Below are 17,950 nucleotides of genomic sequence, written 5' to 3' on the forward strand. Positions count from 1 at the left end.
ATCCCTCCCATAAAGAGCGCAGCAGTTTGTCGCTCAGACCCACCCCCTATAGAGCCCCCAGCAGTCAGTCAGACAATCTGGCCTCCCCAGGGGCGTAACTAGGAAAGACTGGGCCCCTTAGCAAACTTTTGACTGGGCCCCCCCCTCCCCTGGGTGTCACACAACCCCCCCTTGAAGATAGTGCCTTTTTTACAGCCCCCCTGTAGATAACGCCATACATCCCCCTGTAGATAACGCCATACAACCCCCCTGTAGATAACGCCATACATCCCCCTGTAGATAACGCCATACAGCCCGCCCTGTAGAGAACGACATACAGCCCCCCTGTAGAGAACGCCATACAGCCGCCCCTATAGAGAACGCCATACTGCCCCACCTGTAGAGAAAGCCATACAGCCCCCCTGTAGATAACGCCATAAAGCCCCCCCTGTAGATAACGCCATACAGCCCCCCTGTAGATAACGCCATACAGACCCCCTGTAGATAACGCCATACAGCCCCCTTAGTAGATATCTACAAGGGGGCTGTATGGCGTTATCTACAGGGGGGTCTGTATGGCACTATCTACAGAGGGGGCTGTATGGAGTTCTCTACAGTGGGGGCTATATGGCGTTCTCTACAGGGGGGGCTGTATGGCGTTATCTACAGGGGGGTCTGTATGGCGCTATCTCCAAAGGCGGCTGGCTGTATGGCGTTCTCTACAGTGGGGGCTGTATGGCGTTCTCTACAGGGGGGGCTGTATGGCGTTCTCTACAGGGGGGCTGTATGGCGTTCTCTACAGTGGGGGCTGTATGGCGTTATCTACAGGGGGGCTGTATGGCGTTATCTACAGGGGGGCTGTATGGCGTTCTCTACATGGGGGCTGTATGGCATTCTCTACAGTGGGGGCTGTATGGCGTTCTCTACAGGTGGGCTGTATGGCGTTCTCTACAGGGGGCTGTATGGCACTATCTACAGAGGGGGCTGTATGGCGTTCTCTACAGGGGGGGGATGTATGGCGTTATCTACAGTGGGGGCTGTATGGCATTTTCTACAGTGGGGGCTGTATGGCGTTCTCTACAGGGGGGCTGTATGGCGTTCTCTACAGGGGGGCTGTATGGCGTTCTCTACGGTGGGGGCTGTATGGCGTTATCTACAGAGGGGGCTGTATGGCATTCTCTACAGTGGGGGCTGTATGGCGTTCTCTACAGTGGGGGCTATATGGCGTTATCTACAGAGGGGGCTGTATGGCGCTAACACCATATAGCCCACACTATAGAGAACGCCATACAGCCCCCACTGTAGAGAACGCCATACAGCCCCCACTGTAGAGAACGCCATACAGCCCCCACTGTAGGTAACCAACCGTAAAAGCTGACCTATAGTGTGTCCTACAAAAGACATGTATCCCCTATCCACAGGATAGGGGATACATGTGTGATCGCTGGCATTGATAGGGAGAACGGGGGACCGAAAGTCCCCCGAAGTTCTCCATGACTAACCTCTGACTTCTGGCGTCTGCGCAGCTCAATAAAAATGAAAGGAGCGCTGGTCACGCATGCGCACAAGCGCGACCGGCGCTCCATTCATTCCTACGGAGCTGCCGACGCAGACCACGGAAGTCCGAGGTTTGTGATGGAGAACTTCAGGGGACTTTCAGTCCCCCGTTCTCCCTATCAATGCCAGCAATCACACATGTATCCCCTATCCTGTGGATAGGGGATACATGTCTTTTGTTTAATGGCAGAGCGGGGAGATACCTCCCTGCTCTGCCGTAGTGCTCAGTGGCGTCGCGCTGTAGCAGCCATAGCGGCTGCTAGCAGAGTCTCCGGCCATGGTGGGGGCCCGTGCCGGCCGGCGACATGGGCCCCCTCATGCCGTGGGCCCCGTAGCAGCCGCTACGGCTGCTACGGCGGTAGTTACGCCACTGGGCCTCCCCTTATAATATACACTACCGTTCCGATTACCTCAGCAAATTAACAGCTAGAATGTCAAAGGTCTGCAATGCTGTAATTGCTGCAAATGGAGCATTCTTTGACGAAAGCAAAGTTTGAAGGAGAAAATTATTATTTCAAATAAAAAACATTATTTCTAACCTTGTCAATGTCTTGACTATATTTTCTAGTCATTTTGCAACTCATTTGATAAATATAAGTGTGAGTTTTTATGGAAAACACAAAATTGTCTGGGTGACCCCAAACTTTTGAACGGTAGAGTATTAGTATAGTAGATTATACTGAAAGGGGGGTCTAACCATATAAGTGACTGCAGAGGACTCTATGAATGGGGGGAATAATCCCCCCATCTACCATAGAGGCCTCAGTATTTATTATATAGCAGTGGGGGGGGGGGGAGTTGAGCGTCTGACTGCTGAGTGCTCTATGGGGGGAAATTATTATCCCCTAATAGAGCCCTCTGCGGTGAGTTAGATGGACCCCCCCCCCCCCTTGCTGTATCATTAATCCCTGCCTAGCGTCGGCCGATCAGTTTAAAGTTGGCTGGGGTAGAAGGCAAGTACCACACTAACCTCACCGCCTGACCACCGCCCTGCTTTACTCTTCCTCTCTGGCAGTGCGTGCATCGTCAGAGAGGCGTGTTCTTACTTCTACCACTAGCAGACGTACCTATCGTGACGCACGTCTGCTAGCCCTATCCTGCCCCTGCAAATGCTGTCCCTTCCCCAGGGCCGATTCTAGCTTTTCTGTTGCCTGAGGCAAAAATTTAAATGGCGCCCCCCCCCCAGATTTTGATTGACATCCCCTTGGCTGTTCTACATCACTAGCAGCCTCCTTTTCTGCACCTATAAGCGAAGATAAAATTCTCATGGTGCCGAACACTGTACCCCTAAATATAATAGCACAATACACTGTGTTCCTGATTATAATAGCTCCCTGTAGATAGTGCCCCCATAAAGCCCCCTGTAGATAATGCCCCCCATAGAGCACACTGTAGATAGTGCCCTCATAGAGCCCCCTGTAGATAGTGCCCCCCATAGATAGTGCCCTACATAGATCCCCTTGTAGATAGTGCCCCACATACAGCCCCCTGTAGATAGTACTCCACATATAGTCCCCCTGTAGATAGTGCCCCACATACAGCCCCCTGTAGATAGTGCCCCACATATGGCCCCCTGTAGATAGCGCTCTACATATAGACCCCCTGTAGATAGCGCTCTACATATAGCCCCCCTGTAGATAGTGCTGTACAGATCACGCCCCCTGTATACAGAGCCCCACATATAGCCCCCTGTAAATAGTGCCCTACATATAGCCACCCCTATAGATTTTGCCCCACATATAGCTCCCCCTGTAGATAATGTCACTCACACTTTTAAGTAAAAAAACAAAAACTTTACATACTCACCTTGATCCCGTTCCCACGCCATCCTGTATCAATGCATGCCTGCTCTTTTCTGAGCACGTCTGCTGGGGCTGAACGACGCAAGCGGCACTTGGGTCGTTGAAAGGTATTGATTGGCAGGGCAGAATGACTTGTCCCGCCAATCAACGCCTTTCAATAACAGTTATTCTGCCCTGCCAATCAGTGTTATTGTAAGGAGCTGAATGGTCAGGCATGGAACGTACCTGGCCATTTAGCGCTTACGCATGTCTTTGTACCTGCGTCCTATAGACGCAGGTAAAATTAGTGCAGGAGGGGGTGGCGGCGGCTGGTTTCAGTTGCGCCGCCCCTCAGAGAGGCAGCAGGCCGGACGGTGCGGCCCATCCCTCCCCATTAGCAGCGGCCCTATTCCCTTCCGGCCTGCCTCTGCTATTGCTCTCCCTGCCCGCCCCTGCTATTGCTCCCCCTACCCCTCCTCCCCATTAGCGGCGCTATCGCGCTGCAATACTGATTTTTTTAAATGATGTGCAGTTCGGGCGGCCACCCGTACCGCCCATATGATGATCTGCCACTGACTAATACTTCAATACAAAAGTATTGCAGTGTATTATAAAAGCAATCAGACAATCGCATAGTGAAGTCCCCTAGTGGGACTAGTAAAAAAAAAGTTTAATAAAGTTAATCTAAAAAAAAATACGTGAAAAAAAAATGAAAAATCATCTTTTTCCCCTTACCGAATGCTTTAAGAAAGTAAAAAAGTTACACATATTTGGTATCTTCCAATTCTAGTCCTTGAGCATGACCAATTGCAAAGAATGAGTGGAAATGTATATTCATAAACGTTAGGAACTCCTCGAATGGCCTGTGCATATCTTCCTTTCAGGATTGAAGTCCATCGTTTATCAAGAACACAGAATAATGCTGGCTATTATGCACAGTAACTGTTTTTGTATAAGGTTGCATTACGTACTTTGAGCCTCCAGATGTCACTGTTGACAGTACAGTATATACGAAATTCATTGACAGCAAAGCTACAAAAATTTCTGCAGCAGAAGAAAGTAATAACAATAACAATATAACAATGCTAAAAACATTCCAACGCAATGCTTAACCCCTTAATGACCAGCCTATTTTGGACCTTAATGACCAAGCTATTTTTTACGTTTTTCAATCGTCGCATTCCAAGGGCTATAACTCTTTCATTTTTGCGTCGACATAGCTGTATAAAGTCTTGTTTTTTGCGGGACAAGTTGTGTTTTATAATAGCACCATTTTTAGGTACATATTATTTATTGATTAACTTTTATTAACTTTTTTTTTGGGGGGAATAGAAAAAAATCTGAAATTTCGCCACTCTTTTTTGCGTCCTAAATCTACGCCGTTTACCGTGTGGTATAAATAACACAATAACTTTATTCAGCGGGTTGTTACGATTGCAACGATACCAAATTTGTATAGTTTTTGTATGTTTTACTACTTTTACACAGTAAAAACGCTTTTTTTTCAAAATTATTTGTTTTTGTGTCTCCATATTTGAAGAGCCGTAACGTTTTTATTTTTTCGCCGATGCGGTTGTATGAGAGCTTTTTTTTTTGCGGGAAGACTTGTAGTTTTTATTGGTACCATTTTGGAGTAGATGTGACTTTTTGATCACTTTTTATCACATTTTTTTAAAGTCAGTATTCACAGAAAACAGCAATTTTTCCATAGTTTTTTATTAATTTTTTTACGGCGTTCACCGTGCGGGTTAAATAATGTAATAGATTTATAGTCAGGGTCGTTACGGACGCGGCGATACCAAATATGTGTAACTTTTTAACTTTATTTTGTTTTTTTAATAGTAAAGCATTGTGTAAGGGGAAAAGCTGAGTTTGTCATTTTTTTTTCAAATTTTTTTTTAAATTAACTTTATTAAACTTTTTTTAAACTTTTTTACTAGTCCCATTAGGGGACTATAATATGCGATTCTGCGATCGCATTTATAATACACGGCAATACTTTTGTATTGCAGTGTATTATGCCTGTCCGTTTAAAATGGACAGGCATCTGCTAGGTCATGCCAGAGGCATGACCTAGCAGGCATACACTACAGGCAGACCTGGGGGCCTTTATTAGGCCCCCGGCTGCCATCGCAGACACAGACACTCGGCGATCGTATCGCCGGGTGTCGGTGGGGGAGAGAGGGAGCTCCCTCCCTCTCTCCAAAACCACTCAGATGCGGTGCTCGCTATTGTGCACCGCATCTGAGGGGTTAAACGTGTGAGATCGATACTAATATCGATCTCACACGGCAGAGCAGGGACGCTCCCAGCCCTCAGCTGCCTCTAGCAGCTGAGAGCAGGGAGATCTGACAGCTCCCTGCTCTGTAAACTTATTCCGATGCCGCGACGTAAAAAGTCTATGGCATCGGAATAAGGCCCGTTAGTGACCGACGTAGAAACACGATGGGCCGGTCACTAACGGGTTAATATAACTCTACTTATGATACTTACTTCTAAAATAGTTGTACAGCCCTACTGAAAGGGGAAATCCACTATAGACAAGTTCTTCTATTCTCTTTAAAGCGAGCCTATTGAACTCTACTCACCCCTCGCTGGCCGCTGCGGTGAAAAGTTAATTCCCGTTATCCCGTCTCCCAAACTCCTCCGACCGTAAATAACAGTCTGCAAACATTTTGCGCCTTTTATGGTAATAATCTGGCAGTCTCGTTCGTTCCTCTTCTAATGCCCGCCCTCCGGCGAAAACTGGCCCGCCCCATATGCCAAAATCTCGCCTGAGATTGCTAGGGGGCGACGAGCTGTCAATCAAAAGTAAGGAGGCAGAGTTAACTCGGAAAGGCTTGAGGAATGAAGACAGTGGCGTAGCTATAGGGGTCGTAACTGCGACCGGGCCTCTAAGCCTGGGGGGCTCGCAGGGCCCCCGTTGCCATACAGCGCTGACTTCAACGGTCCCGCATCCAACTGAATCTGCGTCTGCAGGACACACATTCAGTTGGGTTTAAGGCTGGAGCCTTATAGGGCATTATACTGTATGTGGCATCTATGGAGGGCATTATACTGTATGGGGTAGCTATGGGGGAATTATACTGTACTGGGGCATTTATGCGGGGCATTATACTGCGTGGAGCATTATACAGTATGTGGTAGCTATGGAGGGCATTATACTGTATGGGGGCATTATATTGTATGGGACAGCTATGGGGGGCATTGTACTGTATGGGGGGCATTATGCTGTATAGGGCAGCTATGGGGGGCATTATACTGTATTGGGGCATTATACTGCGTGGTGCATTATACTGTATGTAGTAACTATGGGGGGCATTATACTGTATGGGGCAGCTATGGGGGCATTATACTGCGTGGGACATTATACTGCATGTGGCAGCTATGTAGGGCATTATACTGTATGGGGGCATTATACCGAATGGGGCAGCTATGGGGGGCATTATACAGTGGGGGCAGCTATGGGGGGCATTATACTGTATGGGGCAGCTATGGAGGTCATTATACTGTATGGGGCATTATACTGTATGGGGCATAATAGTGTATGGGGCAGCTATGGGTGGCAATATACTGTGGGGGCAGCTATAGGGGCATTATACTGTGGGGGCAGCTATGGGTGCATTATACTGTGGTGGTCAGCTATGGGGGCCATTATACTGTGTGGAGGCAGCTATGAGGGGCATTATACTGTGTGGGGGCAGCTATGAGGGGCATTATACTGTGGTGGCATTCATGGGGTCTGTCGGGCAAGGCAGCTGGGCATACACGTGCGCAGTGGTCTGGTGATTTTGGGGAGGGGGACCCAAGCTGAATTCTTGCACCAGGGCCCATGAGCCTTTAGCTACGCCCCTGAATGAAGATATGACTCTTTTCAAATGAAGATATGACTCTTTTATTCTCATTACCATACAGCATGGGAACACTAAGCAACGGAATACTAAAGCTACAGAGCCGACAGAAGATAATTATAGATTACATGAAAATAATTTTTCACCCACTTCCCTCAAGTATCGCTGGTTTAACAGGTGAAATACTGGTGACAGGTTCCCTTTAAGAGGTTTTTGATAGTATTACCCGTTTTGATCCGAGGCAGGGGGGCACCGTTCTGATTTCAGCAAATAAATGTTTTTTTGTGTAATAAAAAGTTAGACAATTTTTGGTCGTTTTCAAGATCTCTGCTTTTCGATAGGAACTTTAATTGTTTACTTTTAGTTGATAAAAATCTGTCATGGTGATTTGATTGACACACAAGTGCTCAACTTATTAGCACGATGGGACCAATGTTCATTGTGCATAACTGATACAGAAAGTATTTTGGAAAATATTATAACGTTTTATTATGAATTTTTTTTTTATAAATATTTATTTGCTGAAACAAAAATACCAATTTAATTTCCCTTTTAGAGTCACTGCAGGAAACATGTGAAAATTAACTAAGAAATAGTTGATTGCAAGAATTCACTGCAGCGGAAAAACTCCCCAAACCCCACCGTCAGTACTATGGCTCCATGCATGCCGCCATACAATTAGAGTCAAAGACAGGGTGGAAAAGTCTTGCACCGACCCGTAATACAATGTTCTCAAGCTGCATTCACATGGCCGCATTGACAGCCAGAAATAAACGCAATCTGAAAAAGGTTTGTCCTGACCAGAAAACCTATCGTGATTTATACTGGTGTGTATATAGCTATATTATCATTTCCTTCCACTTTACAGGTGTATCCGCTGCACTAGACTCACTATGCAACTCTCTCACCTGACTCTGCAAAGATTGCTCTTTGGCATCATTTTCATCGTACAGTTGGAAGATACAGATCAATGGAAGGCGTCAGGTACAACCCCCAACTTGGAGGATATTGTAATTGGCAGGTGTTATGACTACATTGAAACAGTGAATCCTTCTGTGGGGTAAGTGATTTTATCTGCAATAATAAATGTTGGCTCTGATAAACGTTATAAGAAAAGCGCCAAATGGTGGTTCAGAAAGCAGTGGGTTTTTTTCACATGACATCCGCATAGCTGTAAGTTCATAGGCTTATATGAATTGCTCTGGAACCTGTGTAAGAATCTTAGGGCTTATTCAGATGAACGTAAATGTAGTTCATGTCGACGGCCATCTTTTTAACGGCCGTCACATGTCTGCATGTATTTCATTGGGGCTGTTCACACGACCGTTGTTTTAAAGGACTGTGTGAAGGGCCCGTGAAAAAAAGGACATGTCTTAATTTTGTCCGTTTTCACAGATCCCTCAATAGACGCAAGTCTATGAGGGATTTGTGAAAACGGGTCGTCTGAATAAGCCCTTACTCTGCACAAATCCTGAAGAAGAAGATCTCCAGGTGGCTGATGACAACACCAGTCGGTAATCGTTAGGCCCTGTTCACACTGAGTTTTGTTACATGTTTTTTGATGCAGAAACCACGTTGGAAAACACACCAAAAAACGGCCGAAAATGCTTCCCATTGTTTTCAATGGGAGGCAGACACGTTTTTAAAAAAACGCTCTCGGTAAAAAGAAGCGATTTGCCTTATCTTCGGGCGTTTACGCTTCTGACCTCCCATTGACATCAATGGGAGGCAGAGAAAGCGTATTTCACAGCGTTTTTGCCCGTGGCACTCAATGGGCGTGAGCGAAAAAAACAGCGAAAAGTGCGGCAAACGGCGTGCAGGCAGATGAAAATCTGCCTCAAAATTCCAAACAGAATTTTGAGGCAGAATTTTCCTCCTGCAAAAACTCTGTGTGAACAGGGCCTAAGCTGGCCATACACATAAGATCCTGCATGTATCAATGAGGAGAGGGGAATAAGCGGATGCCAGGTATCTCTGACAGCTGCTTATCTCCAGCAGGGGACCGTGGGAGTTGAGAGACTCCTATACACTGTAGTCAACTGGGCAGACAAATACTAGAGATCTCTATAATGGGAGACTGCACATCAGTGAATCTTTTTCAGGAGAGCGTAATCTGATGTATAGAAAATAGAGTTCAGGGTAACAAGCTTAGTAGCCCCCTCCCTTGCTCATCATTTTTAGGCAGTTCTTGAAATTTCAATATATATCTATATAAGACCGATATACATTCACTTTTTACCTGAACACTGCCATGCAATGTCAAATGATCCTTTACTACATACTACATTCTACACTAAATACTACACTAAATACTACATTCAGTGCATAAATAATACTGCCATGTAATGCTTAATAATACCTCCATATACAGTATCCAAATAATACTACCATATAGTGCCCATATAACACTGCCCTATATTTTCCACACAATACTGGCCAAAAAAATGACCCTATGATTAGACCATTTAGTGTCCAATTAATACCGCCATACAATGCCTAAATAGTGAAGGTGTTAATGGTATAGTCTCTAAAGGTCTAAAGCAGAGAAGAGGTTCATAGTAATGTCCCTAGTAGTTCAGGGCAGTTCACGTTTACATGCTCCACTATGAGGTTTTTCAGATGTCTAGTAAATGGGGGCCCTGGGCAATTGTCCAGTTTGCCACCCACTAAAACTGCCCCTGAAAGGGTGAGTGGGGGATTGATTCACCTCCAGTATGGGGACTGCATCTATACAGTACAAATAATACATGTTATTTCTACCTCTTATCATAACTACAGCAAGAAGAACTGTTCAGCTATATGGGAAGCCTTTACAAGTGCTTTTGTCAACAAGGACCCGTGTTCTGTATTCCCATCTGATTTTCAGCTCTACATCAACCTGACACTCCATGACATCCCCACAAATAAGGTTCTGTATCAAATGTATAATATTTAAAGAGGTCACTGTGTGACTATTCAGGGTACAAATAGGGTGCCAGGTACACATAAAGTAGTGTTCATGTCTACAAGTATTCCCACATATCTATGTGAAGTACTTCAAGGTAGGGCTGGGCAATTATGACCTAAATCAAAATCATGATTAATTGAACATGTAACCTCGATTGCGATTAATGAACGATTATTTAAGCCACACCCCTTTTTGCATACCGTGCCTCCTATTTGCATGTTACACCAATGAATTAATATTTAGTGAATGGTAGAGCAGGGAACTTACGGCTACCTGCTCTATCTTTGGTTTTAACTGTATCAGCGACATGAAGACACAGGTACAGTTGAAACCGAGAAAAAATTATCGAAGTACCCGATTTGCGCAAGAGGACAATGGTTAATTGCGCTGAATTTCGGTTTAATTTTTTTTCTCTGATTAACTGCCTAGCCCTACTTCAAGGTGTGTACAGCAGTGATTTAAGGAACGCCCTTTGTCAGGCTTCTGGGAAAAAAAAAGAGTTTTCTAGTTTGTTGTACAGGTCCTTTTCAATGAATTAGAATATCATCAAAAAGATCATTTATTCCAGTAATTCAATTCAAAAAGTGATCTATTTCCAGCATTTTTTTCTTTTAATGTTTATGATTATGGCTAACAGTTCATGAAAACCCCAAATCTAGTCTCTCAGAAAATTAGAATATTGGGTAAAAGTTGAAGATTGTAGACTCATGGTGTGACACTCTAATCAGCTTATAAACACAAAACACCTGCAAAGGTTTCCTAAGCCTTTAACCCCTTCAGGACTGAGCCTGTTTTGGCCTTCAGGACACAGCCGATTTTTTCAAATCTGACATGTGTCACTTTATGTGGTAATAACTCCGGAACGCTTTTACCTATGCAAGCGATTCTGAGATTGTTTTCTCGTGACATATTGTACTTTATGTTAGTGAAAAAATTTGGTCGATAAATTCAATATTTATTTGTGAAAAACTTCAAATTTTAGCAAAAATTTGCAAAAATTAGCATTTTTCTAAATTTAAATGTATTTGCTTGTGAAACAGATAGTAATACCACACAAAATAGTTACTAGTTAACATCCCCCATATGTCTACTTTATGTTTGCATCATTTTTTTTCACGTACTTTTATTTTTCTAGGACGTTACGAGGCTTAGAACTTTAGCAGCAATTTCTCATATTTTCAATAAAATTTCAAAAGGCTATTTTTTCAGGGACCAGTTCAGTTCTGAAGTGGCTTTGAGGGCCTTATATATTAGAAACCCCCATAAATCACCCCATTTTGAAAACTGCACCCCTCAAGGTATTCAAAACCACATTCAGAAAGTATTTGAACCCTTTAGGCGTTTCACAGGAATTAAGGAAAAGTAGAGGTGAAATTTACAAATTTCATTTTTTTTGCCGAAATTCATTTGTAATAAAAAAAAATCTGTAACACAGAAGGTTTTACCAGAGAAACGCCACACCAGCAGTGACTAGCAAGGAGGGAGGTTGTGTGTTTGGGAGCTGCTGAGTGTGTGCTGTGAGTGTGCTGTGTGGACCACACCCGGAATCCAGGGAGTTTCCTTTCTTTCACCAGCCCAGGTTTCTATCACCTGCCTGGGCTAAGGAAGCTTCCCTGAAGGAGGCTCCATTCATACATGGAGCCTCAGACCTCTACCCCCTGGAGCATGCAGGCGGGGGGTAGAGGGTCTTCCCAACCTGCTGGGAACAACGTGCAGCCAGCATCAGGGGTGAGAAGGTCATCCCGTGGAAAGATCTGTGCGGCCCCCCCTGATGCTGGGGCTCTGGAAGGAGCCAGGAGGAGAGGCATGGAGGATCATCCAGGTGGAGGACCAGAAGGCCCAGCAAGGCCAGATGCCAGACCTGAGGACCAGAGCACGGTAGAGGAATGGGGGCTACTGCGGTCGGGAGAGTCGGTGGAAACCTTCAGCTCCCGCCTAGCTGCCCGGCTGGAAGAATACCGGGACCTCGGTAAGTCCCTGCGGCGGCTTCGTGAAGATCTGGCGGTCGCAAGGGGACGAGCCGCGAAAACATCAGGCGCCAAGAGGTCCCGGTATAATCTACAGGTAAAGACAATTTTGGAGGAAATTAATATGGTGGAGGAGAGGAAGATGGAGATTGTGGTCGGTGGGGGAGCCTTCGGGGAGAAATTGGAGAATGATGAAAGGTTTTCCCTGATGGCGTCCCCCACGCAAAGTAATGAAACCCCCTGCAAAAGGGGAGTAAAGGCATTGGCTGCTAAAAGTGCAGAGGCAGTGGAGGCCGCAAAAGTGGAGGCCGCAGAAGTGGAGGCCGCAAAAGTGGAGGCCGCAAAAGTGGAGGCCGCAAAAGTGGAGGCCGCAAAAGTGGAGGCCGCAAAAGTGGAGGCCGCAGAAGTGGGGGCCACAGAAATGGAGGAAAGCGTGGATGTGGAGAGGACGCCAACCCGGGAGGAGACGGGCTCGGAGGACCCCTGGGAAGGCAGTAACGGAGGGGCAAGTGGGGAACTTTCCTGCAGCCAAGTTGTGCAAAACTTTGAATCGGGCAGTGGGCACCCCCCGGGGTTGCTCACGCAAATACGGCTGCAGGAGTCCCCAGTGTCCCTCCAGAACTTTACTTTTGGAGATGAGTTGCCACCGGAGGAGGAGAAAAAAAAAAAGAAAAAATTATGGAAGATGAGGCGGAAAAATGCAAAGGGGAAGACAGGTGGAGTATCTTACAAATATTCCTACCTGTCTTCCTTGCGTTCCGGACCGGGTGAGAGCTCGGTTCGGGACGCAAACCCCGCAAATCCCCCAGCTCCGGCCTCTGCAGTGGGGTCGTGGCGGGTATGTGGGCAGAAAGATATGGTGCTGGTTTTGAGCAATGTGGCCAAGATGGCGCCAGACGCCGTCTCCTGTAAAGGAGGTGGCGTCGATGGCCACGTGGCGCTAGGGGGCGTGTCCCCGTGTCCGGCGGATGGGGAACCTCAGAAGCCGGTCTCTGGCGCAAGCCGGAGGCCGGGGGACGGGGGGAACCGGAAACCGGATGTGGCGCCGGAAAACCGGAAGTCTGCTGGTCATGTGACTCGGCCGGCGGACGCACCAGAAAGTGTTGCGGCAGCGAATGGTGGCGGTAGGAGAGGCTTCGGCACTGCTGGCCACCCCCCTACGGGAGGGGGGGGTGGTTTGGTGCCGGGAGCGGCTCTAGCTGTGCCTGCGGCCCCTCCATCTGCATCGCCGCAAGGCGGTGGGAGGGGTTTAGCGGGCACGGGGGGTGACGGCACCCCTCCTCCCGAACATTGCAATGGTGGCGCAGCAGAAATGGAGGTCGGTGAAGCGGAGGGTGCTGAGGGATTGCCGCCTGAGATATCCGGCGGCGCCCCAGAAGTAGCGGCACCTGATGATGTGGAGACCCCAAAAACAACATATAAAAAGCCCGTGGACAAAAGGAAGAACTCCGTAACCAGCCTGGCCGGTATGAAAGTTGTGGAGAGGAATGTAAGTGGAAATGTAAATATTGATGGTAATGTTAGTAGTGTTGGTAAAATTGTTGGTGGTGGTAATGTTGTGGATATTAATGTGGGTTGTAATATTGTGGGGGGAGTGTCAACCAGTGGCGGGCCGGTTGCTCCTTCTGCCAGAGCGCCCGGCAGGTCGTATGCGGGCGTTGTGGTGGGGGGACCGTCGGCCCACCCATCCTCATCTTCTGGGCCCGGGGACGGCAGTTTGCAACAGCGCCTCCTAGAAGCCTTAAGGGAGGGGAAGCAGACGATAACAGTAGGGGGAGTGCAGAAGGACCTATCCTTTTGGATAAATAGGTATGGTCTGGATGCCTTCCGAGAGAGACGGGGAGATCAGTGGTCGCTCCCAACAACCGGGCCGGCCGTGGCCAGGAGGAATGTGGTCCGTCTCCAGTGGCGTGGCAATGATGCGTGCCCTCCTCGTAAGAGGGTGGTGGAGCTGCTGCTGGAGATGGGCTTCAAGGCGAGTGACATCTACGCCTTGATACATCCTCATGGTACGGCTGAGTTTGACATCAGCTTTGTTCAGCCGGGGGGCCTTGAGGTCTTCTGGGGGAACTATGAGCTGGTGAAAAGCGAGCCCGGCTGGCGAGGGTTTGCTGCGCAAGCAATCTCTCGCCAGAATGGTCTCAGGAAAGTGACCGTTCTTACCCGTAACGAGTCGCTTTCCTGTGTGGACATCATGACCTGGTTGGGAAGATACGGTGAGGTAGCAGAGATGCCACGGAAGAACTGCGATGAGTTTGGCATCTGGTCGGGAGCCTGGACGTTTATGGTCAAACTTAAGCGTCTGGGGCAGACGGTGTCCCACATACCATCATCTGCTTTCTTGGGAAGAGATCGAATCCTTGTCTTCTACCAGGGGCAGCCGAAGCTGTGTCACCGGTGTGGCGACCCCTCACACTTGAGCGCAAGCTGCACTGTGCAGAAGTGCGCTCATTGTGGGGGGGTAGGCCATCTGGCCGCATCGTGTGAGCAGATTAGGTGTAACCTGTGTGGTGACCTAGGTCACCCTTTCAGTCGGTGTCCGCGCTCAGTCGTCAATGTCTGTTCCAACCCTACGGAGAATGTAAGGAGGGAGGTCTCCGTGGGCGAGGGGGCGGACAGAGACGATAGAGCCCAAGAGCAAAGGACGAACGCCAGGAAGGGACCCCCTTCTCGTCAGAGAAGGGCGGAAAAACGCAGAAGGGAACGAGAGCTGAGGAGGACCCAGGAAACTGGGGACTCCTCTGGCTCGGACCTGGATGCCCCCCAGGATACTGATGCTCTTGGGGGGGCCGTACTGGACGAGGAGATAAGGAGGATAGAGAGAGAGCAGAGGGCTGAGGACTCCCAGTCCTCCCACTATGAAAGTGTGGAAGAGGAAGGGAGGTCACAGCCTAAAACAAAACAGGGGACACCGGGTAACATCAAAACAGGGCTAAAAACATCTGGCCCTGCCCCGGCCAAGGAAGGCAAAACCTGCACCCCCCTGGTGTGCTCCCCCAACCGATACCGTGTTCTCATGGATATTCCAGACCCCCAGGCCGGGGGGGAGAGCACGGTAGGGAGTCTAGGAGTCGTTGAGCCTCCTCTTCTGCGGGGGCCACTGTCCCCGGGGGAGGGGGTCGGCCCGGACCCAGGAGATGAGAATGGGAGGGGGGTGGTGGAGGTTATGGACTCCTCAAAAACAAAAAAAAGAGGTAAAGAGGGTGAGGGGTCCTCCTCAGAGGAGAAAGCAAGGGGTGGGAAGAAGAAAACCGTCTAACTCAATCATTTATGATGGCGGCACCCACTCCGTTGACGCTGGCATCGATTAACGTTGCCAGCATTAAGTCGAATATGGCTAGATTTGCAGCCTTTGATTTTCTCGGCCGGGTTGAAGCTGACATTTTGTTTTTGCAGGAGACCAGACTGTCACTTTTGGCAGAGGTCGTGAAAGCTAGGAGGGAGTGGCGACGTGGGCCCTCCTACTGGTCTCTTGCGGCTGAGCCATATAGCGGGGTGGCGGTACTTTTTACCGCACCGGTCACATGCCGGCGGATGATCGAGTTAGAAATGGGGCGGTGCTTGATCTTAGATGTTCTCATGAGGGGACAAGAACTAAGACTTATCAACATCTACGGTCCCCAGACAAAGTGGGACCGGAAAAGTCTCTTCATGAGGATTAAGCCCTTCCTTTTTACAGGCCGACAAGTCATTTTTGGAGGGGACTTTAACACTGTCGTTAGGCCCCAAGACAGAGGAGGTTCCAGAAAGGTACTGGCCTATGATAGTGTCGAGTTGAATAGAATAGCTAGTGATGCTCGCCTGGAGGACATCCACATTCGGTATACCCCAGGCCACTCGGGGTTCACCTATCATAGTGGTAGTCGTAGGTCCAGGATAGACAGGTTTTTTTTAAAGGAGGACGCCATCTCTTCGGCAGTGTCCGTCGTTGAGGTGGAGTTCTCCGATCACTGTATGATTATTTTTTCTTTGAATGTTGCAGAGTCCCTCCAGATGGGAAGAGGTATATGGAGGCTGAATTCTACTCTCCTGGAAGAAGCAGAGATAAGACAGGCCTTCGAGGATTTTCTTCAGAGCCAGGTACCTTTATTGGATCTAGGTGGTACTAAGTCTGAGTGGTGGGAGGTGTTCAAAGAACGGGTGGCTGAGTTTTTCCGTCAGATCTCGTGCCTCAGGTCTATGAGCAGGTATCGCCTGTATCAAGACATGAGGAGGAAACTCGAACATCTAGTCTCAACCGGAGGTAGCCGTGAGGAAATCTCCGTGGTGAAAGCTCTGCTCAAAAGATGCCAATATGATAGGCACACGTCTTTGGTTCTTGAACGGGATTTCGGGAGGTACCGCTCGCCCGACCCTTACAAGAACTGCAAGATGTCAGTGAGTCGTAAGGTGGTGACAGGACTGGTAGATAGTACAGGCTCCCTGATGAGATCCAAATCAGGGATCCTGGAGGTCATCAGATCCTTTTATTCGCAGCTTTTGGGTGAGCAGGATCTAAACCGAGACAAAATGTCGGCTTTCCTGGCTGAAACCATCCCTGAGCCAGGAGCAGACCCCTCGCTTGGTGTTTTGACAGAGTCGATCAAGGAAGAGGAAGTGATGCTGGCGATTGATGGGTTGGCCATCAAAAAGTCGCCAGGCCCAGATGGCTTAACATCTGAGTTTTATAAGGCTTTTAAGGGAACCTTAGTTCCCCTCTTGACTGCGGTTTTTAATGAGTGCCTCTCCTCGGGCGCTCTGCCAAAGTCAATGGGCAAGTCGGCCTTGATCATTCTGTCAAAGGGTAAGGATTCGACCCGTATTGAGAACTGGCGTCCCATAGCGCTCCTCAATACGGACAGAAAGGTTCTCGCAAAAGTACTGTTTAATCGGCTGGTGAAGTTTGCACCCCGGCTCCTTTCGTCGGCCCAGCATTGCTCTGTTCCAGGCCGCAGCACCTTTAGTGCTGTCCTCAGTGTCAGAGAGGCAGTGGAGCAGGGACATTCTGGCCGATGGGAGGGGTACATGCTGTCCTTGGATCAGGCCAAAGCTTTTGACCGGGTGAATCACAAGTACCTATGGTCAGTCCTTCTGAGGTATGGCCTACCGGGTGAGTTCGTTAATTGGCTCCAGACCCTATACGCTGGGGCTGAGTCTTTTGCACTGGTGAACGGTTGGACTGGAACCCCCTTTGAGGTTGGGTCTGGTGTCCGCCAGGGTTGTCCCTTAAGCCCCTTGCTGTATGTTTTCGCGATCGACCCCTTTCTTAGGCGGCTCGATCGTGGGCCATTGGCGGGGGTGGGGATGGACTTGGAGGAGCCGGAAGCCACTCAGAGGGTGGTTGCGTACGCGGATGACGTCACTATCTTTGTCTCCTCGAGAGGGGAGGCAGAGTGGGTGATGTCAGAAGTTGAGCGCTACTCACGGGCATCTGGGTCCAGGATCAACCGGGACAAGTGTGAAAGTCTCTGGCTGGGGGGAGGGGATCCTAGTTTTGATCTCCCGGACACCCTCCCAGAGCCCAAAGGGTCTGCTAAAATCTTAGGCATTGAATTTGGCCCGGGTGATTACCCCAAGAAAAACTGGGAAGGTAGGCTATCAATAGCTGCCCAGAAGGTTGGCCAATGGAAGGGATGGTCTTTGTCCCTTAGGGAAAGGGTTCACCTGGCCAAGGCTTACCTGATGCCCATGTTGCTCTACCTTGGCAGCGTGTGCATGTTGCCAGAGCCTCTCTGGACTCGGGTCTATAGCCTGTTCTTCCAACTGTTATGGGGAAACAGGCTTAACCTAATCAAGAGGGAGGTTACTTACCTACCGAGGAAACTAGGTGGGTTAGGTATGGTTAACCCAGTGGTGTTTCTAGTAAACACCTTCATTAAAATTAATTTG

At 48.4% G+C, this 17,950-nt stretch overlaps 1 protein-coding gene across 1 annotated transcript in view; it reads left to right on the forward strand.

Moving 5' to 3' along the window:
• The window catches only part of LOC142755208 (ADP-ribosyl cyclase/cyclic ADP-ribose hydrolase 2-like), a 106,501-nt gene that overhangs the window by 15,808 nt on the left and 72,743 nt on the right, over positions 1 to 17,950 (forward strand). Inside the window, exons 3-4 of the mRNA XM_075860479.1 lie at positions 8,037 to 8,228; positions 9,947 to 10,076. Coding sequence (XP_075716594.1) covers positions 8,062 to 8,228; positions 9,947 to 10,076 — 297 coding nt within the window. The 5' untranslated portion in view covers positions 8,037 to 8,061. The remainder of the gene's footprint in view (positions 1 to 8,036; positions 8,229 to 9,946; positions 10,077 to 17,950) is intronic.

The sequence above is a fragment of the Rhinoderma darwinii genome, chromosome 1 (assembly GCF_050947455.1).
Source record: "Rhinoderma darwinii isolate aRhiDar2 chromosome 1, aRhiDar2.hap1, whole genome shotgun sequence".
NCBI lineage: Eukaryota > Metazoa > Chordata > Amphibia > Anura > Rhinodermatidae > Rhinoderma > Rhinoderma darwinii.